Source organism: Stenella coeruleoalba, assembly GCF_951394435.1.
Source record: "Stenella coeruleoalba genome assembly, chromosome: 4".
NCBI classification, from domain to species: Eukaryota; Metazoa; Chordata; class Mammalia; order Artiodactyla; family Delphinidae; genus Stenella; species Stenella coeruleoalba.
The window spans coordinates 115120680-115148162 of NC_137149.1; the positions used below are offsets into that span (position 1 = coordinate 115120680).

At 39.4% G+C, this 27483-nt stretch overlaps 1 protein-coding gene across 1 annotated transcript; it reads left to right on the top strand.

Moving 5' to 3' along the window:
* The first annotated feature begins 3377 nt into the window (after positions 1 to 3377).
* MSMO1 (methylsterol monooxygenase 1) lies at positions 3378 to 26083 on the top strand. The gene is made up of 6 exons (XM_079920356.1): positions 3378 to 3472; positions 8984 to 9269; positions 14804 to 14952; positions 15894 to 16020; positions 17650 to 17804; positions 25140 to 26083. Exons 2-6 carry the CDS (start codon positions 9015 to 9017, stop codon positions 25333 to 25335), a joined length of 882 nt encoding a protein of 293 aa, XP_079776482.1. The 5' UTR covers positions 3378 to 3472; positions 8984 to 9014; the 3' UTR covers positions 25336 to 26083.
* The last annotated feature ends 1400 nt before the right edge of the window (positions 26084 to 27483 follow it).

The window sequence follows — 27483 nt, forward strand, 5'->3', positions numbered from 1 at the left end:
TGTCAATTAAAGATTTATCTAAAAATCTTTAAAGCTTTTCTTAAAATATAATCTATTAGGGTGACAGTCTTAAAAAACTTAGCATGTCAGATACCTCTTTGTCTTTTCTTTCTTTGAAGCTTTAATAGCTATACCATAAAACTGTTTGCCAAGGTTTGTCAGTAGCTAGATTCATAACTCCATGATTTCAGAGAATTTGCCCCCGGCAGCCTTTGTCTCTCCAATTTGAAACATCTTGTTTTGTTTTGTTTAGGCTTATAAAAATGTTCCTGGCTTGTTCAGATTATTGTACAAAAAAGAGAGGTCAGAAGTCTTAGAAATCCTGCCAAGGGAACCACCAGGTGTGAGCAGAGTTCAAGGTTATATCCATGAAAATGCATTGTAAAGCAACTCTGCTGCTTGCTTTGCTTGGCTCTACACCTTCTTGACTGAAAGCAGTGATGACTGGGGTTGAGGTGAATGGTGTGTATACTTTCAGCTCCCCTCCCATCCCTTATGGACTCTGGCATATGATTCCTGGTTTTTATTATCATCCCTTATAGACAGCATGAGGACCCATGTATTTATAATGTCAGCTGTTGATGAGTTATGAGACAGGGTAGCATAATATTACATAGTGATGTAATGGGTTAGCCCAGCGGTCCCCAACCTTTTTGGCACCAGGGACCGGTTTCGTGGAAGAAAATTTTTCCACAGAATGGTGGTGGGGGTAGGGGGATGGTTTCAGGATGATTGAAGCTCATTACATTTATTGTGCACTTTATTTCTATTATTATTACATTGTAAATATATAATGAAATAATTATACAACTTAAAATAATGCAGAATCAGTGGGAGCCCTGAGCTTGTTTTCACTTGCCACTCGCTGATAAGGTTTTGATGTGAGTCTGCAAGCAATTGATTTATTATGGTCTCTGTGCAGTCAAACCTCTCTGCTAATGATAATCTGTATTTGCAGCTGCTCCCCAGTGCTGGCATCACTGCCTCAGCTCCACCTCAGATCATCAGGCATTGGATTCTCGTAGGGAGCACACAACCTAGATCCCTTGCATGCACAGTTCACAGTAGGGTTCGCGCTTCTATGACAATCTGATGCCGATGCTGATCTGACAGGAGGAGGAGCTCAGGAGGTAATGTGAGCGATGGGGAGTGGCTGTAAATACAGATGAAGATTTGTACGCCGGCTGCTGGACTGCTCACCTCCTGCTGTGCAGCCCGGTTCCTAACAGGCCACGGACCAGTACTGGCCCGGGGATTGGGGACTCCTGGATTAGCCTGCCTCTTGTTTCAGTTTGGTCTTGAGCAAATTGTGTCCTACTGGCTTTTACGGCCACCGTGTCTCATTTTGGAGAGGAGGCTACATGGGAAAGTTGAATCACACTTTGAATCAAGTTTCTGGCATTTTAACCCTGGCTTCACGACTCTAAGGAAAAAAGCAGTGTGTGATGTATTGTAGAGCCCATGGGCATAGGAATCAGATGGCTGTCAGTTTGCATGCCCCTCTGTCAGTTGCTAGCTGTCACCACTTTAAACACATTTCTTAACCTCTGACATTTTGTCTTCTCTAAAATGGCAACAGTAGTGTCTATGTCACTTACAAGGTTATTGTGGAGTTTGAAAGAAATGGTGTATATTAGTGGGTTTGACACACAGAAGACCCTCAATAAATTATCACTACTGTTGCAGTTCTCTGAACCTCCCATTTCTTCATTGTAAGGAAATAAGTGAGTTGAGCTTATTTCTGTAATTTTGGAGCCATCTCTGTATTTCCTTTCAGCTCTGAATCTCCAAGATTTAAAATAATAATTTGACCCCTTCACATACATACATCTGCTCCGATATAAAAAATATATATCGCTACTGTGGTAGGATTTTAAGTCAGATAATAACAAACATAGTATTACTGAGCACTTCCTGTATTTCAGATACTGTGCAAAGGGCTTTGCATACATAATCACATTTATTGTCATAACAAACATTATTATAATACCCATTTTACAGAAGTACTAGATAAAATTTTGAGAAATAAGTTATCTAAGAGCACACTGCTAATGAGTGACAACCTGGTAGGTCTGACTCCATAGCGCATGCTCTTAACACTCCTTGACAGAAGGCGGCACGTTTGGGCAAAGGGAAACTTGGGCTGCGGTGCAGTCACACCCACAACCTCTAGGGGAGCGCCTAGAGCTAGGCCGGCCAATCAAAGGAATCCTAAATTGGGGTGAGGGGCTGGGATGCACTCCTGCATCAACCCGTCACTGGACTCAGGCTGCCCCCTGGAAAGGGACTTATGCCATGGGAAAGTGGCTCTTTTTGCCAACATTCAGTAGCTGAAGACCTGCTTTAGTCCTGAAGGGGGGACCTAGGTGGTGCAGCACAGCATCCACCCCAGGACACCATAGACCTCCTAAAGACAGGGCTCTGAACACTCAAGGGACAGATCCCGTTTCTTTTCATTTGATGTGATTTTTCTGTCATGATACTTTACAAAGAACGTGGGTGTCAAACACATGGGACAGTTAGATGAATGGGTAGAGGTCACTGGACCTAACAAGAGACACATCCCTCAAGAAGGGGCTTCCTAAAGCAGATGGTACCTGACCCCTTATTTCAGGCAGGACAGCCAGTCCGATCACAGCCATGAGAAGCGACATTATCCCGTTTGTACAAAGTCCTGCATAGAAAGTGACTTCAACTAGACCGCGTGTTGCCCTTGTGCAAGTTTTAAAAGGCTCTCTTAAGCGAAAGCTTAAATTCGCGGATGACCCCCATCCGTGCACACTCCTGCACCCTGCAGGGTCGGAAGGCGGTCAAGCCTGGCTGCAAGTGTGAGCCCCGTGCGGGTCCGCGGCGGCGGTCACCCCGCGGGCAGGGCCAACTGCCGCGTCCAGTCTCTCCTAAACCTCCCGGACCCTGGGCTTCCCGTCCGCAAACAGGAATGGCGCTGCATTTGAAGATCCCCATCTCCCACGTAAACGTAAACGTAAACGTAAACGTGGGAGTTATCAAGTGGCGCTGGGGAAGAGAAAGAGGTGGTCTAAACTCGGGGTGCACCAGCGAAAGCTGCGACCTGTGAACCCAGCGCGGCGAAAACACTTCACAGCCCGCAGAATCGCTGCCGCCTCGACCGCTCAAGCGCCTGGGAGCGGGTCCGAGGTTGATACGCGACCCCTCACTGTCTCACCTCCGCCCCACCTACCTGGCTGTGCGCTCCCGCCCCCAGGCTCCGCGGCGCCGCTACTGGTCTGACGCCCAGCTCTCACGATCCTCACTCCATCCGCTCAGCCAATGGCCGCGGCACCAGTGCTCCATTCGCGCGAGTCACACGATGCCGGCAGCTGCGCAGACCAACCACAGCACCTGGAAGGCGGGGCGGGGGCCCTCGCAAGCCAATAACGGCGGGAGGAACCGCCTGAGCGGCTGAGCCTAGCGAAGCTCGGGAGGAGACGGCAGCAGGTACAGCGGAGCGCCGGTGAGTGGCCGGGGTGGAAGAGGGTACGGCCGCTGGCCGCGGATGGAGGCCGGGATGGAGGGCGTGGCGGCGGGTACGGGTGGAAAAGGGTGAAATCCCTCAGTCAATGTCGGAACCGGGCACGGCCCTCAGCCGTCCGGGACAGTGGTCACAGCCCAGGGTGCCAGTGTGACCAGAGTTGTACAAAAGGAGGGGGGCAAGATCAGTTTGTGTGCGCGGCGGGGCGTGCGGTTGGGAAGAGCGTCCGAGGAGGGTACTGAAGGATGAATGGGAGTTGGGCAGAGGACGTACCGGCAAGGGACGCTGTTTCGTGGGCAGAGAGGCCCAAGCGGAGGACGGTCAGAGGCCTTCTTGTAGGAATACCGAGGGTGGGGGCGAGAAGGTGAGAGAGGAGGAGAGCAGAGGCCTATGTCTTTATCAGTGGGGAGGCGCTCGCTGGAACTCTAAGGGTCTGGAGAAGGGGTGGTGAAGCCTGTCTGCTGTTTAGATGGATGCTGGCATCGTGTTCTGGAGGGAGGGTTTAAGAAAGGCACGCTTGGAGGCGCGATCCGGGCACGGCGAAGGGCAGGCACTGCTGACAGCACTCCGACAGCTAAACTTGAAGGTTACTAAGGGAATCCACAAATGACTACATTTCTTTTGTCTGAGCCTGTAGCAGGCCTCCGGTCAATCCAGTTGTGCAAGGGTGAAAAAAGGAAAAGAAAATCCACTCTTTATTTCCCTTCCCCTTTCCTCTTTAATTCCTATTTTTTGCTTCAGTTGTCAACAGTGTGTCCATTTCCCTCCCTTGAGTCTGGAGAGTAAACTCCTGAATGTTAATTAAAGCAGTTATCTCTAAATAGGGTAAGTGTGTGAAGACTTAACCCGGGCAGCAGAGATAGAGGTCTGGAACATTCTGTCCCAGATGGCTAAGTAGGTGGTGGCACCAGTTCACTGCACGGTACAGGAGGTAGGGAGTGTGTGGGTAGGGTTGCAAGAGGCAGTGGCGGAACACGTTGGACATGTTGACGGTGACGTGCCTCTGAACTGTCTAAATTGGAGATGACCAGTAGATTTTTGGATAATCAGAACCTGGGGTTTAGGAGAGAGGCCTAGAGAGAGAGAGAGAGAGAGATTGTGGATATCAGCATATTCTCGCAACAGGAGCAGATTAGCTCACTCCAGATAATCTAGAATAGTTGGAAGGAGTAAAGAAAGCATCTCTGGGAAACTATTCAGCCTCAATTCTTGAGCCTTCCTTTCTCAAAAGCTGTACCACAGACTTAACTAAATCAGAAAGTGCTGTATCCTTTCTCATCTCCTGGTTGAGTCTTTGGAACTGATGTTTCCTCTATTCAAAACTATCCCCCCCCAACCCCATCGCACCCGACTTTACTCTCTTTTAATCTAGTCACCTCCCCTCCATGCTCCAGGCTTGAGTTTAGATGCCTCTTTCTCTAGGATGCCTCTTTCCCTGGGCCTCTCTGTTCTATATTTCCAACCCTTTATTGTTCTTGTCACAGATTCTGTGACAATTTGGTTACTTCTTTGTATTCCTCACTAGATTTTATGTTTTGAAGTCAGGGGTGAGGGCAGCAGGGAGCACAGTGACTACACATAGTACCACCCATTAAATCAGAGTGAATACATATGAATCCCAAGAAAGGCGGGCATTTCAAAGTGAGAAGTATCAAATCTTCCAGACTGGCCAGATAAAATAAACTCAAAAACATGTTTGTTGGATCTGGAAGCTTGGAGACTTAGTGATTTTACTTAGAGTAAATTCAGTGCATTGATTAGAATAGGAAACAGATTGTAATTGCTAGAGAATGGATGGGAAATGTGAAAATCATTTTCACATATATGTGAAATATTCCAGCCTATGTGGAATGCTCTTTCAAGGGGCTTGGGTAAACTGTGGGAATTATTCCTCTCTTACTATAATATTTATGTGCTTTATTATTTCGGATCACAGTATAGCACAATGAATGTGAGCACAGGCTCCCCCACGTAGCTTTCTTGTAATTTGGGGAAGTTACTTAATCTTTCTAAACCTCAGTTTTTCATTTGTAAAATGGGGATAATAAAAGTGCCTACCTTGAAGGTGTGGTAAGGATTAAAGTCTTTAATATAGAGAAAGCATGTAACACTCTTAGAAGTTAGTGGCCTATAGAAAGTCCTTAATAATTGTTAGCTTCTTGTAGCTGCCATGTGTCAGGTCCTATGTTAAGTACTTCACGTGCATTATTTCTTGGACTCATGAGAAGAACTATATTTATATTCCCTATTTTTTCAGCTTTTTTGAGGTACAGTTGACAAAACTGTAAGCTATTTCAAGTGTATGTTGTGGTGATTTGATATACATGTATATCATGAAAAGATTCCCATCATCTAGTTACTATTGTTATTCTTTACATTCTGCAGATAATAAAACTGAGGCTTAGAGAAGTGACTTAACTTGCTCAAGGTCACACAGCTAGTAACTGGTGTTGGTTTAGCATCATTAGATTTGGTAACGACCTCATGAAAAATGAGGATTGGAACAACTTTTATTTTGTAATTTAGAATATTGAAGACATTTTGGTGTGGATGGGGACCTAGATTGCAAGCACAGTGGGCCCTTGAACAACTCGGGGATTGGGGCGCCAAACCCCTGGGCTGTTGAAAATCCACACATAACTTTTGGCTCCTCCAGAACTGAACTACTGATAGCCTACTGTTGACCGAAGCCTTACCGATAACATAAACAGCTGAGAAAAGAAAACGTTAAAAAATTAGGAAGAGAAAATACATTTACAGTACTGTGCTGTATTTATTGATACCGTAAGTTTATGTCTTTTTACAAGATGAATGGTCTGTCAGTACCTACATCAACATTGTCTTATATGATACAAAACACTGTGGATGTTATGAATATTACTAACACCAGACATCAAAAATGAAAAGATAATGTGAAAAAGAAATTCATATTTATTCACATGTATCAGGATTCATGCATTGATAATGAAGAAGCAGCAATATGATTGCTTTGTGGTCACCTCGTGTAGTCGATACTATTGCTTTACAGTAGCTCAGCCTATACACTAATAAATGAATCATTATAAGGTTTTATAGCATAGTATTAGTCATATCCATAATACAGTATTGGAAACATTGTTACTTTTTTAAAAAAACACTTCACTGATAATAGGCTGGTTTGCAGTAACACATTAATTTTATATTAAATATCACTCACTTTATGCCTGTGTAAGAATAGTATTTACATATATTTTATGCATTCATGACATACCTTTTTCTTAATTTTTTTGATATTTCTAGGCTATGTGGTTTATCTGTGAATTTTTTCAAATTGTTGCAAGTCTCCCCAAATTTTTCCAATATATTTATTTTAAAAAATCTGAGTCTAAGGGGACCTGCACAGTTCAAACCTGTGTTATTGAAGGGTCAGCTGTAGTTGAGTGAGTTGTGTGTGTGAGAATTAACCAGTCAGAGGCTGTATGTTGATCTCTCCCTTGAGACAGAAGTTGGTTGGTCCAAAGAAAAAGAGAAAGGGAACAGTGGCTTGGGGGAGAGGTGATGGAGGTTAGGAAAACTTTTCTCAAGAAAGGAGGACTTGAGTATGTTGGGTATTTTGGGTTTTTTTTTGGTGGTACGCGGGCCTCTCACTGTTGTGGCCTCTCCCATTGCGGAGCACAGGCTCCGGACGCGCAGGCTCAGCGGCCATGGCTCACGGGCCCAGCTGCTCTGCTGCATGTGGGATCCTCCCGGACCAGGGCGCGAACCCGTGTCCCCTGCATCGGCAGGCGGACCCTCAACCACTGCGCCACCAGGGAAGTCCTTGAGTATGTTTTTAAACTTGATGGGATGAACTCAGTGAAGAGGGAAAGATGAGAAAGAGTAAGTGATGGACAAGTTCTTGATGAGGTAGGATAAGAACACAAGACCAGACAGTCTTAGAGGAGAGGGTGAGTGAGCACAGGCTGTGGCACAATAGTCCCCATGCTGTAAGTCACTTGAGAATGAGTAGGACAGAGGAATAGGAATGCAAAGTGAATTCAGAGTCCTGAGGAAGCTGGCTAAGCTTCCCAGGATCCTCTATGATAAGAGGTCTATGGGGGAAGGGGGCATTAAATACTATTAAGAGTGTCCGAGGCTTAATATATTTGTTTTTAGAGTGGCCCATCATAATTCATAAATTAGGGACATCAGTAAACATTTTTAGGAAAGTGACATTCTTCATAAGTTTTTCTGTTTTTTGATTTGGTGACCTATTAAGCTTATTTATTAAATAAGTAAAACATGCTCATGAAAAAAATTAAAATTGTAAGAAGGTATAAAATGGAAAGTAAAATCTTTCTGCTCTTCATAATCCCCCCAACCGTGTATACATATGCATTTTCTGTACATTTTCTATGTTCGTGTGTGTGTCTGTCATATGTACATATGCACGAAACTGCATAAAGTATATAACCTTTTCACAAAAATATAAGTGGGGTTCTTGCTATACATTCTGCAACTTGCTGTTTCACAACACTGTATCTTAGACATCTTTCTATGTAGAACGTGTAGCTCTTCCTCCTTTTATGTGGCTGTGTGTCTTTGGAAGGACCTGATAGAATTTATTTAATTCATTTCTTGTTGATGGACTTAACATTTTGTTTTACTTTTTTCTCTTTCTTTTTGCTATTATTATTTTGCTATTTTTGCAATGCTTCTTTCAGTCTTAGTGTGCTCATCTTGGTACACTTGAGTGAGAAAATTGCTGGGTCAAAAGGTATATTCATTTTGAGTTGTAATAAATACTGTGAATTTTATAGACTAATCCTCCCATCAACAATGTACAATGGTGCCTATTTCCCCAAATTGTTACTGGGTACTGGGCATTATGAAACTTAAAGATTTTGTTTTAGGATGCATTTCCTATTTGAGTCAAATTGAACTGCTTATTTGCTTAGTAAGCATTTGTATTTATTTTTCTGTGAACCTTCCGTGAATGGTCTTTGTCATTTTTCTGTTGGGTTTTTAGGCTTTTTCTAAAGCACCCATTGTAGCCCTTTGTCATAATTTTTGGAAATATTTTTCCCAGTTTGTCATTTGATCTTTGACTTTATTTATGATTGTCTTTTTATTCACCATTATAAGTATTTAATTTTTATGAAGTCATGTTTGGCAGACTTTTTCTTTATAGATTCTTTTAGTTTTAAGTGACCCAACTATTGCTCATTGAAATTACAAGTTTTTCCTGGAGACCACACTGAAAAGTCTCTAAAGATGGCTTGAAATTTCTTATCCACTATTGTTCTTTAGATCCTGCTCTTGAAAGTTAACAGGTGACTTTGAAATCATACACCACAAATGGAGGTGATGATGACATCCTGTAGACTGGGGTTTTTAATCATGTTTAGGACCTGAGCGATTGGCACTCCTATAGTAATTTAAAAATTAATCAGAAGCATTTTAAAAACTGTTTTCTTAGAATTTCATTGTTTAGCTTGCTTATTTATATATTTATTTATTTACTTATTTTTGCAGAATTATAAGGCTGTCTGCAGAGATTTGAAAAATGGCAACAAATGAAAGTATCAGCATCTTTAGTTCAGCATCCTTGGCTGTGGAATATGTAGATTCACTTTTACCTGAGAATCCTCTGCAGGAACCATTTAAAAATGCTTGGAACTATATGTTGAATAATTATACAAAGTTCCAGATTGCAACATGGGGATCACTCATAGTTCATGAGGTCCTTTATTTCTTGTTCTGTTTACCTGGATTCTTGTTTCAATTTATACCTTACATGAAAAAGTACAAAATTCAAAAGGTGAGTATGATGGACTTGCAGTGGAGTATTGTCATTAGTCTTGTTGAATATTTTTAAGGTAAATATAACTTTATAACTCAAAATAGACTAGATCAGCGCTGTCCAATAGACATACAATGAAGCCACATGTGTAATTTTCTAGTAGAATACATTAAAAAGTAAAAAGAAATAGGGAAAATAATGTTAGCAGTATATTTTATTTAATCCAATAAATCTCAACTGTTGCATTTCAGTAAGTAATCAAAATTTAAAAGTTTTAATGGGATATGTTATATTCTTATTCTTATAATAAGTCTTTGAAATCCAGTGTATATTTTACACTAATTTCAGCCCATCTCAGTTAAGACTAGCTGTATTTAAAATGTTCAATAGCCACATTTCTAGTTGCTACCATATTGGACAGCACAACCCTAGAGCATTTATTGTTAAGGTTTCAAGAATAATTTGTTAAATTGTACCTTAAGTAGATGTGATGTTTATCTAATTTGGGTTTATAAGTTTTAATTAAAAAAATTTTTTTTACTGAGATATAGTTGATATACAGTATATTAGTTTCAGATGTACAACATTGTGATTCAAAATTTTTATACATTATACTCCATTTAAAGTTATTATAAAATATTGACTATATTCTCTATGCTATACAATATATCCTTGTTACTTATCTATTGTATACATAGTAGCTTGTACTTCTTAATCCCCTACCTCTCACTCCTTCCCCCTTTCCTCTCCCTGCTGGTAACCACTAATTTGTTCTCTATATCTGTGAGTCTGTTCTGTTATATTTGTTCATTTATTTTGGGGTTTTTTCCCCACATGTAAGTGATAACATACATATTTGTCTTTCTCTGACTTACTTCACTTTGCATAATACCTTCCAGGTCCATCCATGTTGTTGCATATGGCAAAATTTCATTCTTTTTTATGGCCAAGTAGTATTCCATTGTGTATATATGCCACATCTTCTTCATCCATTCATCTGTTAATGGACACTTAGGTTGCTTCCATATCTTGGCCATTGTAAAGAATGGTGCTATGAACGTTGTGGGTGTTTTCAGATTAGTGTTTTTATTTTTTTCAGATATATACCCAGGAGTGGAATTGCTGGATCATATGGTAGTTCTATTTTTAGTTTTTTGAGGAACCTCCATACTGTTTTCCACAGTGGCTGTACCAATTTAGATTTCACCAACTGTGTACTAAGTTTCCCTTTTCTTCACAACCTCGCCAGCATTTGTTATTTGTAGTCTTTTTGATTATAGCCATTCTGACAGGTGTGAGGTGAAATCTCATTGTGGGTTTTTTTGTTTGTTTGTTTTGTTTTTTTGCGGTACGCAGGCCTCTCACTGTTGTGGCCTCTCCCGTTGCGGAGCACAGGCTCCGGACACGCAGGCTCAGCAGCCATGGCTCACGGGCCCAGCCGCTCCACGGCATGTGGGATCTTCCCGGACTGGGGCACGAACCCGTGTCCCCTGCATCGGCAGGCAGACTCTCAACCACTGCGCCACCAGGGAAGCCCTCATTGTGGTTTTGATTTACATTTCCTTGATGATTAGTGGTGTTGAGCATCTTTTCATGTACCTTTTGGCCATCTGTATGTCTTCTTTGGAAAAATGTCTGTTCAGTTCTTATGCCCATTTTTTAATCAGTTTTTTTTTTGATGTTGAATTGTATGAGCTGTTTGTATATTTTGGATATTAACCCCTAATCAGTCATATCATGTGCAAATATTTTCTCCCATTCAGCAGATTGTCTGTTTTGTCAAAGGTTTCCTTTGCTGTCCAGAAAAGCTTTTAAGTTTAATGAGGTCCCATTTGTTTATTTTTGCTTTTGTTTCCTTTGCTTTAGGAGGCAGATCCAAACAAATATTGTTACGATTTATGTCAGAGTATTCTGCCTATGTTTTCTTCTAGGAGGTTTATGGTGGTTACATACAAATTTTAAAATTATTTGTCCTAGTTCTGTGAAAAATGCCACTGGTGTTTTGATAGGGATTGCATTGAATCTGTAGATTGCCTTGGGTAGTGTGGTCATTTTAACAATATTGATTCTTCCAGTCCGTGAACACAGTATATCTTTACATCTATTTATGTCGTTTTCAGTGTCTTTGATCTGTGTCTCACAGTTTTCTGTTCTTTGTATTAATTTTGTATCCAGCAACTTTACCAAATTCATTGATGAGCTCCAGTAGTTTTCTGGTGGCATCTTTAGGATTTTCTATGTATAGTGTAGTATCATGTCATCTGCAAACAGTAGCAGTTTTACTTCGTCCTTTCCAATTTGGATTCCTTTTCTTTCTTTTTCTTGTCTGATTGCTGTGGCTAGGACTTCCAATACTATGTTGAATAAAGTGGCAAAAGTGGTCATCCTTGTCTTGTTCCTATCTTAGAGGAAATGTTTTCAGCTTTTCACCATTGAGTATGTTGTTAGCTGTGGGCTTATCATCTGTGGCCTGTATTATGTTGAGATATGTTCCTTCTGTACCCACTTTATGGAGAGGTTTTATCATACATAAATTTTAATTTTAAAATTAGCTGCAAGGGAAGGTTATGGGGATTCATGAGTATTATTTTGCACTTCACTCCAGCCCTTGATATCTCAACTCTTAAATGTATGTTAATATGCTGAGACTTTGATCAAGACTGTTAAGGTTTTGTTTTTACCCTAAATATATCATGGTAATTCTGCAGCATTCATGTCATCCCCCCCAAAATGATGATGTTCCTAGCTTCTAGGTATTCACTTCAGTGTACTAAATGTTTCTTGAGAGCTTGCTATGCATGACAAAGTGTTGAGATATACGCAGTGCCTCTTCTCAGTTTTAAACATAGGGAAAATAGTGAACTCTAGTAATGTGTAGACTAATGAGTTTGACACAGTTCCCAGGAAGGAATCTGCACCACCTTGTTAGAAAAAGAAATGATTTGTTGACACTTGGTAAACCCACGATAGTTTCTAATGCTTACTGTTAACTTTTTTCAACAAGTCATGCCAAACTCAAACTCAAGGGCACACAGTCTTGGTGGAAAGCAGGCATCTTGGGAGTGTTCACCTAAGGAGACTGGTTTGTACTCATTGAGTCCATGGCGGGTGGCAGTCAGTGCACACATCCTCTCCGACCAGTCTCTTCTCTTTGTAGCCTCTCCCAGTGAGTCTCACTTTAAGCAAGTACTAACATTGATTCTCTCTGGGGATAGTGCAGAGGGTCAGCTGCCTGTGGACTCCAAGCCAAAGGAGGGAAGAACAAAGGGTAAAGGGAGAAGGAATTAAAAGGGCTGTGGCCTAAAGGAGAGTATCCTGTTACCGTAAATAAAGGGCACAACATTTCCAGAATACTTCTTATAAAAAGGCCTACTTTGAAAGGCAGAATTGAGTTTGGATGTCTAAGTTCTCATGCATGTTTGGAATTCTGGCTGCCACGGGTCACCCATTGGTTTATTTATGGGGCTGATTTGTTGTATGGCTGTCCAGGCCAAAGTATCCCTGTCTGTCTTCTGCCCTCTACAGTTGACTCACTGGTCAGAGGTGGTAACTTTTTCAGAGAGAGAAAGGCCTGTTTCATTCAAGGTTTTATGAAGACTTTAGAATAAAATGTGGCAAAAGAAAGGACGAAGTAATCTAGTTTACAACTAGTTACTGATAAACAGAGATCGAAAGCCTTCAAGTCTGTACTTAGCATGTCTTCCTTGACTTTCACAACCATTAAGGTCCCTGCTTTGAGATTTTTTGATACTAAAATTAGTTGTGAAGATAATCAGTACAAGTTTTCACAATATAACGGGGTTTAAAAACAAGCCAAAAAATCAGTGTACACAGGTTTACACATTTTAAAGGCAGATACCCTGAAACAGTGAGGGTACAAGGAAAAAGTTGCTGGTGGAGCTAACACTGAAAACTCTGCTTTGAAACAGAATAGACAGCTAATGCACATGCTTGCTACTGGGGAGAATATTCACAGGAATGAGAGAGTAATGAAGTAGACCTTGCAGGATTTTTTTAAGTCTTACGTCTTGATAATTCTCTAGGGATTTTCCTCAAGGATTTATACACTAAAAACATTCTGTCTGAAGTCTGTGGGCCTGGTAAACAGTAAAACATGTGATTTTTTAGTTACAGTTGATTCATTTTTGTGTTAATTTCTGCAGCTACATCAGTATTAGAGTCTAGCCAGGATATCACAAGTCAGTTAAACATAGTTCTAGGGGAAAAAGAGTGCCTTTGCCGGCCCAAGCCAGAATCTTCCGTTTATTTTGTCCCCAATCACAGACTGGAAGTTTGGAGGAGCGGGGTCAGATCATGCTCAGAGTAGAAATAGACAATTATAAATTATCTCGCCTAATTTCCTCATTTTATTGTTGAGCAGACTGAGATGTGAGCTTCACAGAGCCCCAGAGGTTAGAGCCAGCTCTCCAGACTGATTACCAGTTGAATGCTGTTTCTTTTTTGTCAGGGAAGGTAACTCTCCGAAAGAATTTCAAGAACAACACTGCAACCCTAGACTTTAGTTAGTCCAAGTTCCGCTAATAACTGCGTGTGTGATCCTGGGCAGGGAGGTTGACCTCTGGGCCTCTGCTGAGGTCAGTGGTTTCATCCTTGGGATATTACGGTTCAGTTAAAACACTTGCATTGGTAAGTTTCTGAATTTTTAGGTAAGGACATTTAAAACAAAGCAGTAACTATTTATTATCACCATCTTTTTGTAAAACCAAAAGCACTTTTTAACTAATTGCACCCCTTTAAATTGAATAAATTTTAGACTTTTATATATGGCTTGTTAAGCAAGTCGATAATCCTGATGAGGTTTTGTGAACGTTTCACTACAGTAATCTCACTTCCTCATTTTGACTTTAATCTGTGAACTTCATCTGTGGGCAGTAGCTCTCCGTTCTTTGGGAACCACTGGACACATTTGTTTTCTAAGTTCTTCCAGCTCAGAGAGTTTCTAATTCTGTCAATGTATAAGAACAAAAATGCATTTATTTCTGGGAATGAAAACCGCTGAATGGCTGGCAGTGTTGAGGTACCTGTGTAATAAGGCTTCCAATGCTACGTGTGCAGCTGCCTCAGCAATTGGGAGAACCCAACTGTGATCTTAGCGTAACACATTTCTTCCTCTGGCATTCCTGATAAAAGAAGTAAATGATCTGTGAGCAGCAAAGACAAGAGTTATTCGTTCTGTAGTGCTCCTTTGGTTTGTAGAGATCATTGGGACCATTATGCCTGGGTTTGTCTATTGACAATTTCTTCACCTATTTAAAGTAGTGATAATATCGATAGTTGTCAAGGTTTTAGAAGTGCGTGTGCGTGTGTGTGTGTGTGTGTGTGTGTGTGTGTGTGTTGTGGTTCCTGGACCTTAGTTACTGTAACACAGCAATTATAATATAGAATTCACATAACATAGGATTAATTAAATAACATAAACTTAAGTCCCCATATAAACGTTAGAGAAAAAGCTAGGAATTTACTTCTAGTTTTCAGGTGAAACTCCTGATAGCAGAGGCTAATACTAAATATTTTGATTTTTTTCTCCATAGGATAAACCAGAAACGTGGGAAAATCAATGGAAATGTTTTAAAGTACTTCTCTTTAATCACTTTTGTATCCAGCTTCCTTTGATTTGTGGAACCTATTATTTTACAGAGTATTTCAATATTCCTTATGATTGGGAAACAATGCCAAGATGGTATGTAGATGAAGATTTGCTTTTTATACTCAGTCATGGTTTATCATTCAATTAAAATATCCTTAATGTTATTTTCTTTCTTCATTGGGTCAGTGTTTGTTTCTTCTAAACTTTGGAAATAAATAAAATGTAGAAAAGTAAACCGTAACAGAAACTTAAAATGTCCCCATTTTTATATGTTTCTATATTTTAGTGTAATATTTTTATTGGAAGGTGAGTTTCTTGCATCAGAAGTTTCCATAGCATCCATTATATGATTGTGTACAGATACACACGCTTATGCCAAGAAAAAATATATTGCATTTTAAGTCTAAAATGAAAGAAAAAATGAGAGAATAGTTTGTGAAGTTTATAAAAATTATGTCCATACAGACAGAAACATATATTATCTGAGCATAAATATTTGTGTTCAAATACTATTTGTATTCAACTGTCTGTTCTGACTTAACCTGAATACAGATGTACAGTATATAGATATGTGCTTTTCCTATTACTGTATATTCAACATATAAAAGAATTTCTGTGTATGTGTTCATATGTATATAAAATATATTTTGCCCATTGCACTTATATGCTTCTCTTTGTCAGGAAAAAAACGATGATTTTACTCTTATTAATCTTAATTCAAGTCCTTTATCAATGTTACTCTTTTCCTAGAAATTTTGAGTTTTGTTTCTTAACTCTGACTTTATACCTGTGACTTTTTTTTAAGCGAATTAGAATTGGTATGGTGGTCAGCTTCTTTAACCCTTCTTCAGGTGGTATCATATAGGTAGCTTGCATCTATATGTATTGTTTTGAGAATTTGTTGATCAATAAAACCAGTTAGGTCAAGCTGGTATTTGCTTTTATGCAGTGTCTCCAGCAGTGATCCCAGGTAAAAGTCTAGATTGTTTAAGTAAAAGTTATTTAATCCTCATTACAGTATTTTCATCTTAAAGGTACATGCTTTTGGCAAGATGCCTTGGCTGTGCAGTGATTGAGGATACCTGGCACTATTTCCTGCATAGGCTCTTACACCACAAAAGAATATATAAGCATATTCATAAAATTCATCATGAGTTTCAGGTATGTTAGAACTATATTTAATCCATTTTTTTCTATTAGAGGCAAAAATGTCATTTAAAAAAAAGTCTCCTGGACTTTAAAAAAAATTGTCAGTGATGTTTTTATTTCTTTTTCCTTTGGCATGATTAAGAATATAATACACACACACCTAAACACAAAGGGAGTTCTACAGATTTTCTTTAATATCTTAATTTCATGGTAAATTGAGACCTGAAAGAAAAATATTACGTGAAATCGTTCATTTTTGTGTTTGGGTCCAGAGCACTATCCTCACACAGTTGGGTCCCTGGCAGTTTGATAGAGGCCTCTAGTGCTGTTAAGGTCATTTAAGTGGGAACCCAAAACAACAAACCTTGAATCGTTAAATTCCTAAAACAATTTCCAAGTTAGTTTTAACACATTTCCACATAATTGCTAACTCCTTCCCACAAAACAGTGATTTTTATCAGAACTGCTTTGATGTTAGCTTTGTTGAATTTGTTATTTTGGTATGTTCTGCATTGATCCTAATTACATGATATGATAAACCAAACATCCCTTTCTTGGCAGAACAAATTCAGGTGCATAAACCAAAATTAGAATTCAAGTCAATTGTTTAATGCCTTTATCTCACACCATCAAAGACAGCTATTAAAATAGATTGTTTTAAGGACATCACTAGACCTTTTAATGTTTGGTAAGAACAAAAAAAAATTTTATTGAGAATTAATGTTTATATATGTATGACTAGATATATAGTTGATCCTCAGTATCCATGGGTTCTGAATTCATGAATTCAACCAACCGAGGATTGAAAATATTTGGGAAAAAAATTCCAGAAAGTTCCAAAAGGCAAAACTTGGTTTTGCCTCGAGTGGACAACTATTTACATAACGTTTAAATTGTATTTACAACAATTACACAGCATTTACATTGTATTAGATATTACAAATAATCTATAGATGATTTAAAGTATATGGGAGGATGTTCATAGGTTATATGCAAATACTGCTCCATTTTATATAAGGGACTTGAGCATCCTTGGAGTTTGGTATCCATGGGGGTCCTGGAACCAATCCCCCTGGGATACCTAGGGATGACTGTACTATCATAACATATAGAAGAGATATAATTTTATAAAACGATATACATAAATAAATTAGAATATATATATTAGGGTTCTCCAAAGAAACAAAATCAATAGGAGACACACACACACACATACACACACACACAGATTTATTTTAAGGAACTGGTTCATGCACTTGTGGGGGCTGGTGAATCAAATCTGTAGGGCAGCTCACAGGTTGGAAACGCAGGTGAGAGTTGATGTTGCAGGCCTGGATCTCAATTCCTTAGGGCAGCAGGCTGGAAACCAGGCAGGGTTTCTGTATTGTAGTCTTGAGAATTCCATCTTTCTTGGGAAGCATCAGTCTTTGCTTTTAAGGCCTTCATCTGATTGGATGAAGCTCACCTGGGTTATGGAGGGTCCTCTTCTTTACTCATGGTCTACTGACTTAACTGTTAATCACATCTAAAAAAGACCTTCACACCAGCATCTAGACTGGTGTTTGACCAAGCAGCTGGGCACCGTGGCCTAGATAAGTTGACACATAAAATTAACCATCACTGAATTCTTACTTATTTTAGGCTCCATTTGGAATGGAAGCTGAATATGCACATCCTCTGGAAACCTTAATTCTTGGAACTGGATTTTTCATTGGAATCATGCTTTTATGTGATCATGTTATTCTTCTTTGGGCCTGGGTAACCATTCGTTTGATAGAAACTGTTGATGTCCATAGGTAAGCTATGGTTTCTATTCAGGTAAAAGTATCATAAAATATCCTTTTTTCATGGTCATAGATTATCTTTATTTCTCTTTTTTTTTAATTGAAATGTAACTGACATGTAACATTGTGTTTTAGGTGTGCAACATAATGGTTTGATATATGTATATATTGCAAAATGCTCACCACACTGTTCATCTCTACACAGAGTTACAAATTCGAGAACTCTTAAGATCTACTCTCTTAGCAACTTTCAGATTCACAGGATTGTTGATTTCAGCCTCCATGCTGTACATTACATGTCCAAGACTTATTCATCTTATAACTGGAAGTTCATACCTTTTGACCACCTTCACCCATTTCATGCACCGTAATCATTGTCATAGGTTATCTTTTTTCCTAAGTAGAGTAATAGGAGAAGTTAACCTTGTTAATGTTACTATTTTTAATAAACAGGAGAACATAATTGGATAAAAGTTCAAATAATAATTTTTGGGTTTTTTTACATTCCTATCTATGGCTGTTGTCATTTTTATGGTGAGAGTATATTCATGTATCATTTGAGAAAATGAAATAAAATTCTGATAAGTGCTGCAGAACTGCCCTCCAAAAGGGCCCCTCTCTACATGCCCAGCAGGAACCTGTAAGAATGCTTTCCCTGCACCCAACACCCTTTGCAAACTGAACATTACAGTCTTGTTAATCTTGGTCAGTAGGAGGGCAGAGAGCCTTCAGGGTTATGCACTGCATTCCCCAGGGGCTGGTGAGGCTGCATGGCTGTCTTTGTTCTGGGTTTTTTCTTTTTTATTCCCAGTCTCCCGATTCATCCCACCACCACCACCTCACCCCGCCGGCTTAGTGTCTACGTTTGTTCTCTACATCTGTGTCTCTATTTCTGCCTTGCAAACCTGGTTCATCTGTACCATTTTTCTAGATTCCACATACATGCGTTAATATACGATGTTGTTTTTCTCTTTCTGACTTACTTCACTCTGTATGACAGTCTCTAAGTCCATCCACGTATCTGCAAAGGATCCAATTTCATTCCTTTTTATGGCTGAGTAATATTTCATTGTATATATGTACCACATCTTCTTTATCCATTCCTCTGTCGATGAACATTTAGGTTGTTTCCATGACCTGGCTATTGTAAACAGTGCTGCACTGAACATTGGGGTGCATGTGTCTTTTTGGATTATGGTTTTCTCTGGGTATATGCCCAGTAGTGGGATTGCTGGGTCATATGGTAATTCTATTTTTAGTTTCTTAAGGAACCTCCATACTGTTCTCCTTAGTGGCTATATCAGTTTACATTCCCACCAACAGTGCAAGAGGGTTACCTTTTTTCCACACCCTCTCCAGCATTTGTTGTTTGTAGATTTTCTGATGATGCCCATTCTAACTGGTGTGAGGTGATACCTCATTGTAGTTTTGATTTGCATTTCTCTAATAATTAATGATGTTGAGCAGCTTTTCATGTGCTTCTTGGCCATCTGTATGTCTTCTTTGGAGAAATGTCTATTTAGGTCTTCTGCCCATTTTTGGATTGGGTTGTTTGTTTTTTTAATAGTGAGCTGCGTGAGCTGTTTATATATTTTGGAGATTAATCCTTTGTCTGTTGATTTGTTTGCAAATATTTTCTCCCATTCTGAGGGTTGTCGTTTCATCTTGTTTATAGTTTCCTTGGCTGTGCAAAAGCTTTTAAGTTTCATTAGGCCCCATTTGTTTATTTTTTTAAATTTTCCATTACTCTAGGAGGTGGATCAAAGAAGATTGTGCTGTGATTTATGTCAAAGAGTGTTCTTCCTAATGTTTGCCTCTAAGAGTTTTATAGTGTCCTGTCTTAACATTAGGTCTTTAATCCATATTGAGTTTATTTTTGTGTATTGTTGTTGGGGAGTGTTCTAATTTCATTCTTTTACATGTAGCTGTCCAGTTTTCCCAGCACCACTTACTGAAGAGACTGTCTTTTCTCCATTGTATATCCTTGCCTCCTTTGTCATAGATTAGTTGAACATAGGTGTGTGGGTTTATCTCTGGGCTTTCTATCCTGTTCCATTAACCTATATCTCTGTTTTTGTGCCAGTACCATACTGTCTTGATTACTGTAGCTTTGTAGTATGGACTGAAGTCAGGGAGTCTGATTCCTCCAGCTCCGTTTATTTCCCTCAAGACTGCTTTGGCTATTTGGGGTCTTTTGCGTCTCCATACAAATTTTAAGATTTTTTGTTCTACTTCCTTAAAAAATGCCATTGGTAATTTGATAGGGATTGCTTTGAATCTGTAGATTGCTTTGAGTAGTATAGTCATTTTAACAATATTGATTCTTCCAATCCAAGAACATGGTGTATCTCTCCATCTGTTTGTGTCATCATTGATTTCTTTCATCAGTGTCTTATAGTTGTCTGAGTACAGGTCTTTTACCTCCTTAGGTAGGTTTATTCCTAGGTATTTTATCCTTTTTGGTGCAATGGTGAATGGGAGATTGTTTCCTTAATTTCTCTTTCTGATCTTTCATTGTTAGTGTATAGGAATGTAAGAGATTTCTGTGCATTAATTTTGTATCCTGGGACTTTACCAAATTCATTGGTTAACTCTAGTAGTTTTCTGGTGGCATCTTTAGGATTATCTGTGTATAGTATCATGTCATCTGCAAACAGTGACAGTTTTACTTCTATTTTGCAATTTGTATTCCTTTTATTTCTTTTTCTTCTCTGATTGCCATAGCTAGGACTTCCAAAGTTATGTTGAATAATAGTGGTGAGAGTGGACATCCTTGTGTTGTTCCTGATCTTAGAGGAAATGCTTTCAGTTTTTCACCATTGAGAATGGTGTTTGCTGTGGGTTTGTCGTATATGGCCTTTATTATGTTGAGGTAGGTTCCCTCTGTGCCCACTTTCTTGAGAGTTTTTATCATAAATGGGTGTTGAATTTTGTCAAAAGCTTTTTCTGCATCTCTTGAGATGATCATATGGTATTTATTCTTCAATTTGTTAATATGGTGTATCACATTGATTGATTTGTGTATATTGAAGAATCCTTGCATCCCTGGGCTAAATCCTTTTAGCCCAGGATAAAAGGATTTTATCCTTTGATCTGTCCATTGGTGTAAATGAGGTGTTAAAGTCCCCCACTATCATTGCGTTACTGTCGATTTCCTCTATTATAGCTGTTAGTATTTGCCTTATGTATTGAGCTGCTTCTATGTGGGATGCTTATATATTTATAATTGTTATATCTTCTTCTTGGATTGAATCCTTGATATTGTGTAGTGTCCTTCCTTGTCTCTCATAACATTCTTTATTTTAAAGTCTACTTTATCTGATATGAGTATTGCTACTCCAGCTTTCTTATGATTTCCATTTGCATGGAATATCTTTTTCTGTCCCCTCACTTTCAGTCTGTATGTGTCCCTAGGTCTGAAGTGGATGTCTTGTAGACAGCATATATACGGGTTTTGTTTTTGTATCCATTCAGGGAGCCTGTGTCTTTTGGTTGGAGCTTTTAATCCATTCACATTTAAGGTAATTCTTGATATTTATGTTCCTATTACCATTTTCTTAATTGTTTGGGCATTGTTTTTGTAGGTCCTTTTCTTCTCTTGTGTTTCCCACTTAGAGAAGTTCCTTTAGTGTTTCCTGTAGAGCTGGTTTGGTGGTGCTGAATTCTCTTAGCTTTTGCTTATCTGTAAAGCTTTTGATTTCTCTGTTGAATCTGAACGAGATCCTTGCCAGGTAGAGTAACCTTGGATGTAGGTTCTTCCCCTTCATCATTTTAACTATATCATGCCACTCCCTTCTGGCTTGTAGAGTTTCTGCAGAGAAATCAGCTGTTAACCTTATGGGGTGACCTTGTATGTTATTTGTCGTTTTTCCCTTGTTGCTTTTTTTTTTTTTTTTTTTAATGTTGAGTCTTCTTTTAATTAATTTATTTTTATTTTTGGCTTGTTGGGTCTATGTTTCGGTGCGAGGGCTTTCTCTAGTTATGGCAAGCGGGGGCCACTCTTCATCGCAGTGCACGGGCCTCTCACTGTCGTGGCCTCTCTTGTGGAGCGCAGGCTCAGTAGTTGTGGCTCATGGGCCTAGTTGCTCCGCGGCATGTGGGATCTTCCCAGACCAGGGCTCGAACCCATGCCCCCTGCATTAGCAGGCAGATAATCAACCACTGCGCCACCAGGGAAGCCCTCCCTTGTTGCCTTTTTTTTTTTTTTTTTTTTTTTCGGTACATGGGCCTCTCACTGCTGTGGCCTCTCCCGTTGTGGAGCACAGGCTCCGGACGCACAGGCTCAGCGGCCATGGCTCACGGGCCCAGCCACTCCGCAGCATGTGGGATCTTCCCAGACTGGGTCACGAACCCATGTCCCCTGCATCGGCAGGCGGACTCTCAACCACTGCGCCACCAGGGAAGCCCCCTTCTTGCTTTTAATAATTTTTCTTTGTCTTTAATTTTTGTCAATTTGATTACTATGTGTCTTGGCATGTTTCTCCTTGGGTTTATCCTGCCTGGGGCTCTCTGCGCTTCCTGGACTTGGGTGGCTCTTTCCTTTCCCATGTTAGGGAAGTTTTCGACTGTAATCTCTTCAGATATCTTCTTGGGTCCTTTCTCTCTTCTCCTTCTGGGACCCCTATAATTCAAATGTTGGTGCATTTAAGGTTGTCCCAGAGGTCTCTTAGGCTGTCTTCATTTCTTTCTGGTCTTTATTCTGTTTCGTGGCAGTGAATTCCACCATTCTACCTTCCAGATCACTTATCCATTCTTCTGCCTCAGTTATTCTGCTGTTTATTCCTTCTAGTGTATTTTTCATTTCAGTTATTGTATTATTCATCTCTGTTTGTTTGTTCTTTTATTCTTCTAGGTCTTTGTTAAACATTTCTTGTCTCTTCTTGATCTTTGCCTCCATTCTTTTTCCGAGGTCCTGGATCATCTTCACTATCATTATTCTTAATTCTTTTTCTGGAAGGTTGCCTATCTCCACTTCATTTAGTTGTTTTTCTGGGGTTTTATCTTGTTCCCTTCATCTGGTACATAGTCCTCTGCCTTTTCATTTTGTCTGTCTTTCTGTGAATGTGGTTTTCATCCCACAGGCTGCAGGATTGTAGTTCTTCTTGCTTCTGCTGTCTGCCCTCTGGTGGATGAGGCTGTCTAAGAGGCTTGTGCAAGCTTCCTGATGGGAGGGACTGGTGGTGGGTAGAGGTGGGTGTTGCTCTGTGGGCAGAGCTCACTAAAACTTTAATCCATTTGTCTGTTGAAGGGTGGGGCCGAGTTCCCTGCCTGTTGGTTGTTTGGCCTGAGGCAGCACTGGAGCCTAGAGGCTCTTTGGTGGGGCTAATGGCAGACTCTGGGAGGGCTCACACCAAGGAGTGCTTCCCAGAACTTCTGCTGCCAATGTCATTGTCCCCACAGTGAGCCACAGCCACCCTCCGCCTCTGCAGGAGACCCTCTAACACTAGCAGGTACATCTAGTTCAGTCTCCTATGGGGTCAGTGCTCCTTCCCCTGGGTCCTGATGCACACACTACTTTGTGTGTGTCTTCCACGAGTCGAGTCTCTGTTTCCCACAGTCCAATCGAAGTCCCACAGTCAAATCTTGCTAGCCTTCAAAGTCTGAATCTGGGACTTCCTCCTCCCATTGCTGGACCCCCAGGTTGGGAAGCCTGATGTGGGGCTCAGAACCTTCACTCCAGTGGGTGGACTTCTGTGGTATAAGTGTTCTCTGGTTTGTGAGTCACCCACCCAGAGGTTATGGGTTTTGATTTTTTTGTGATTGTGCCCCTCCTACCATCTCATTACAGCTTCTCCTTTGTCTTTGGATGTGGGGTATCTTGTTTGGTGAGTTCCAGTGTCTTCCTGTCGATGATTGTTCAGCAGTTAGTTGTGATTCCAGTGCTCTCACAAGAGGGAGTGAGAGCATGTCTTTCTGCTCAACCTGTCTTTGTGCTTGTTGACCAACAGTAATTTTTTCTTTGAATTACCATTTTATATCATTTGCCAGTTTTTCTGTTAAGGCTACGTTTTATAACCTATTGGTTCATGTGTAAGCTTTGTTTGTTACCTATGTTGTAAATATTTTCTCTCCATCTGTCATTTGAATTTTAACTCTTGATGGTTCTTTTGCAGTTGTGAAGTTTTAAATTTTTATGTAGTAAAATCTGTCAGTTTTTTTTTTTACATCTTTATTGGAGTATAATTGCTTTACAATGGTGTGTTAGTTTCTGCTTTATAACAAAGTGAATCAGTTATACATATACGTATGTTCCCATATCTCTTCCCTCTTGCGTTTTGGATTTCATGCCTTGCAGAGTCTTCCTGAAACATTGTTCAAATGAAAATATTCTTGTTGTTTTCTTAAAAATTTGGTTAAATACTGTAATTCAGGAGCAGCAATTACTTTATCCTTCTGTAATGAACCTAAACCTAACTCTTACTTGAAAAAAATATTGAAACATCCACCTAATGGATTCACTGAATAAAACATTTGTGTACTCCACTGCCCAGCACTGATGAAAACTGCTTGTGATATGTTCATATTTCACATGCTTCCTTTCTGTTGATTGGAAGGCATTTTTTGGTAAATTATTTCTATTAAATGCCTTTTCAAATTCCTAATATCCTAATTTTTCATCATTTAAAAATGATTATGTATTTATTGCATTTTTATTTGGGAATTTTCATCTGTGAAAGCAGAATATGAAATTCTAGGAATTGTTTCTGAGTCACTAAAGTAGCAAAATTAATGCTTCTAGTCTTAGGCAGAAAAGTGGTAGATGGTGTTTCCTTCAATCTTTCCTTCCATCGCTCTTTTCTCCTTCCTTCCCCCTTCATACTCCTTAAGGACGGGAAGGATTGGGGTGATTCAGACTGGTATAATTGTAGATATCAGATTTTAGACTTGTAGTTAGAAATAAAGGTGGGTACTCTAAAAGAAGTTGCAAAACAGTAATCCTCAGGTTTAACCTTTGTAATGCTTGGTACTAATTTTATATAACTTTAACTAAAAAAAATATGTAGTATTATGGGTGTTACAAACTATGGTGAGAAAGTCCTCTAAAACAGAAAAAAAAAAAGTCATGAAAATCTATGTCTAAAGATTCATTACTATAACCCCTCTTTCATCCCCTGATGTGTAATATTAATGTCTATTAATTGTTGAAGGTGTTTTTAAATTTCTTAAAGTGGTTTCTAGAATATGCACCATTTGCTGTGAGTTTTTGTCTTTTGTAAACATGTCAGAAATAAGTGACTTAGGTAAAGTGGAATGTTATTTGAATAGTTAACAAGCATATTACTATCAATGAAAATGTCGATTAAGGTGTATTTACTTTCTTAATACTCCTTATCATTTTTATTTCAGTGGTTATGACATTCCTCTCAACCCTTTAAATCTCATTCCTTTCTATGCTGGTTCTCGGCATCACGATTTCCACCACATGAACTTCATTGGAAACTATGCTTCGACATTTACATGGTGGGATAGACTTTTTGGAACAGACTCTCAATTTATTGCCTACATTGAGAAAACGAAGAAGGTTGAGAAAAAGACTGAATAAGCATCTCACATAAACCTTCCTGCAGATACACATTTCCTGAATTGAAGCTAGTAGCTAACATTGCTTCTGGGGAGTGGAAATAAACATGTGTCTTGGTTGCTAAGTGATAAAAAGAACATTAACAACTTTTAATTATCTTCCTAGTGGGAACTTTTATATGTTTAAGTACAGTTTCCCTGAGGAACCTTTAAAGGCCATGTTGCTAACTTTACAAAAAGAATTTAAGTAATGGAAGGAATATTAATGTATGTCTTTTTCCCAAGTTGTACCATAGGCCTGAAGCTGAAATTGGTCTTCAAACCTTTTAAATATATAGTGACCATTTCAAGAACTCTTAGTAGTACTGAACTTTAAATACTATTTTGGAATTTGCTTAAAGATCAGATGCCATGGGTTGAACCACACCAATCTGTATAGTGTGAGTGAGTGCTAACTCTGAAATAGCCAGCACCGGGAATTTCTGCTCGTATCTGGAGCTGACCAGTTTGGGGTGATTCTCTTTCTGAGAAGTCCTTTTTGACTGTAATGTACTACTCTTATCTATAAATTAAGGCATTTCTGAAAGACTATTTTAGTCTAAAGGTTTTCGGGTTACTTGAATTTTTTAAACATTGAGCTTTATTTCTGCTATTTACCCTTTCTTTTTTGTATATCAAGTTTTCATTATACTTAAAGCTGTATCTTGAAACTTTGTGTACTGACTTGCTGTATTTGCACTTGGAGCTATTGAAATAAATGTGATTTTGTTTGATTATTTGGTTTCCAATTTTGAACATCATTTGTCACCTTTTATTCTTATCAGGAAATGTATAGAAATCACTAAATTATTAAATTTTGTCATAAAAGGAATAGTTTTTATCTTTTTAAGTGCTTCATTTGCTAAACTTTTGGCAGTCTCAACATGTATTTATCAGGCTACCTATTGTGGGAAATTCTATTGACCTAATAAAATGGAGGATATCGAAGCAGGTCTTTTCTCCACTTAGAAAATGTAAAGAAGAATGGAGCTAAACTTATTAGGGCTGGTTTAATTTCAAGTATCTAGAGTCTGATTTAAAGCAAGAGGTGATAATTCTAACTTTGTATACGGTAGTACCAAATTATAATTTTTAAAAAATATGGAGCCATCTTCTGGTAAGTTTCTTTTTTCTTTTTTTTTTTTGTTTGTTTTGTTTTTGGTTTTTTTTTTTTGCTGTACGCGGGCCTCTCACTGTTGTGGCCTCTCCCGTTGCGGAACACAGGCTCTGGACGCGCAGGCCCAGCGGCCATGGCCCACGGGCCCAGCCGCTCTGCGGCATGTGGGATCCTCCCGGACCGGGGCACAAACCCGTGTCCCCTGCATCGGCAGGCGGACTCTCAACCACTGCGCCACCAGGGAAGCCCTCTTTTTTTTTTTTTTTTTTTTTAACACTTATACAGTAAAGAGGTTCAAATAAGAGTTGAGAAAGTTACAGCTGAGACTCTTGCTAGACCATGTTTTCTAACTAGTACCTGGTTCTATGGCCTTTTTCATTCTCCTTTTCCAACGCTTACTGCTGTGTGTGTGTGTGTGTGTGTGTGTGTGTGTGTGTGTGTCTATTTAATCAATCTCTTAAATCTCAAACAGCAAGTTGCGGGCTGTACCTAAAACTGTGCTGTTTAGTTGTAAGGTATATAAGGGAATCCTTTTATCATTTGCTTTCATTCCCTAATACTTATGGAACACACAGGTGTCTGAACTAACAGAAGGCAACGCCTTCCAGCACTTAGGGAGAGAGCGACACCTACTGTTAAAAATGGTGCTAAACATTTTTAAACAACTTGGTACATTCTAATTTTCTTTCATACTTAGTTACGTTTTACTGAGCACTGACAGTACACCCTGAATTGTGCATGGTCTCACTTATCGATCTGACGTAGATGCCATTTTTTTCCATTTATATTTGTGGGAATTGTCTGAGAGGTGAAGTTACCTCAGACCCACGGGACCAGACTTGACCTCAGAAGCCATGGTTGTGGCCACTACATTGACCATTCATGCACTGCAGACTTGCATCTGCGAAAATCTCAGGGGATACTTCCCAAATACCCCCTCATTCTTATGCACAGTCTTTAAGAAGACACTTGAAAAGAAAGAAAGTTCTAAGCCAGTAGCCATCCAGAAAGTAG

Excerpts from the sequence above, each read along its gene's own strand:
- MSMO1 (XM_079920356.1), top strand. The coding sequence starts at position 9,015 with ATGGCAACAAATGAAAGTATCAGCATCTTTAGTTCAGCATCCTTGGCT. Across the intron at positions 14,953-15,893 it reads TGGGAAACAATGCCAAGATG|GTACATGCTTTTGGCAAGAT; the intron begins GTATGTAGATGA and ends TTCATCTTAAAG. Across the intron at positions 16,021-17,649 it reads AAATTCATCATGAGTTTCAG|GCTCCATTTGGAATGGAAGC; the intron begins GTATGTTAGAAC and ends TACTTATTTTAG.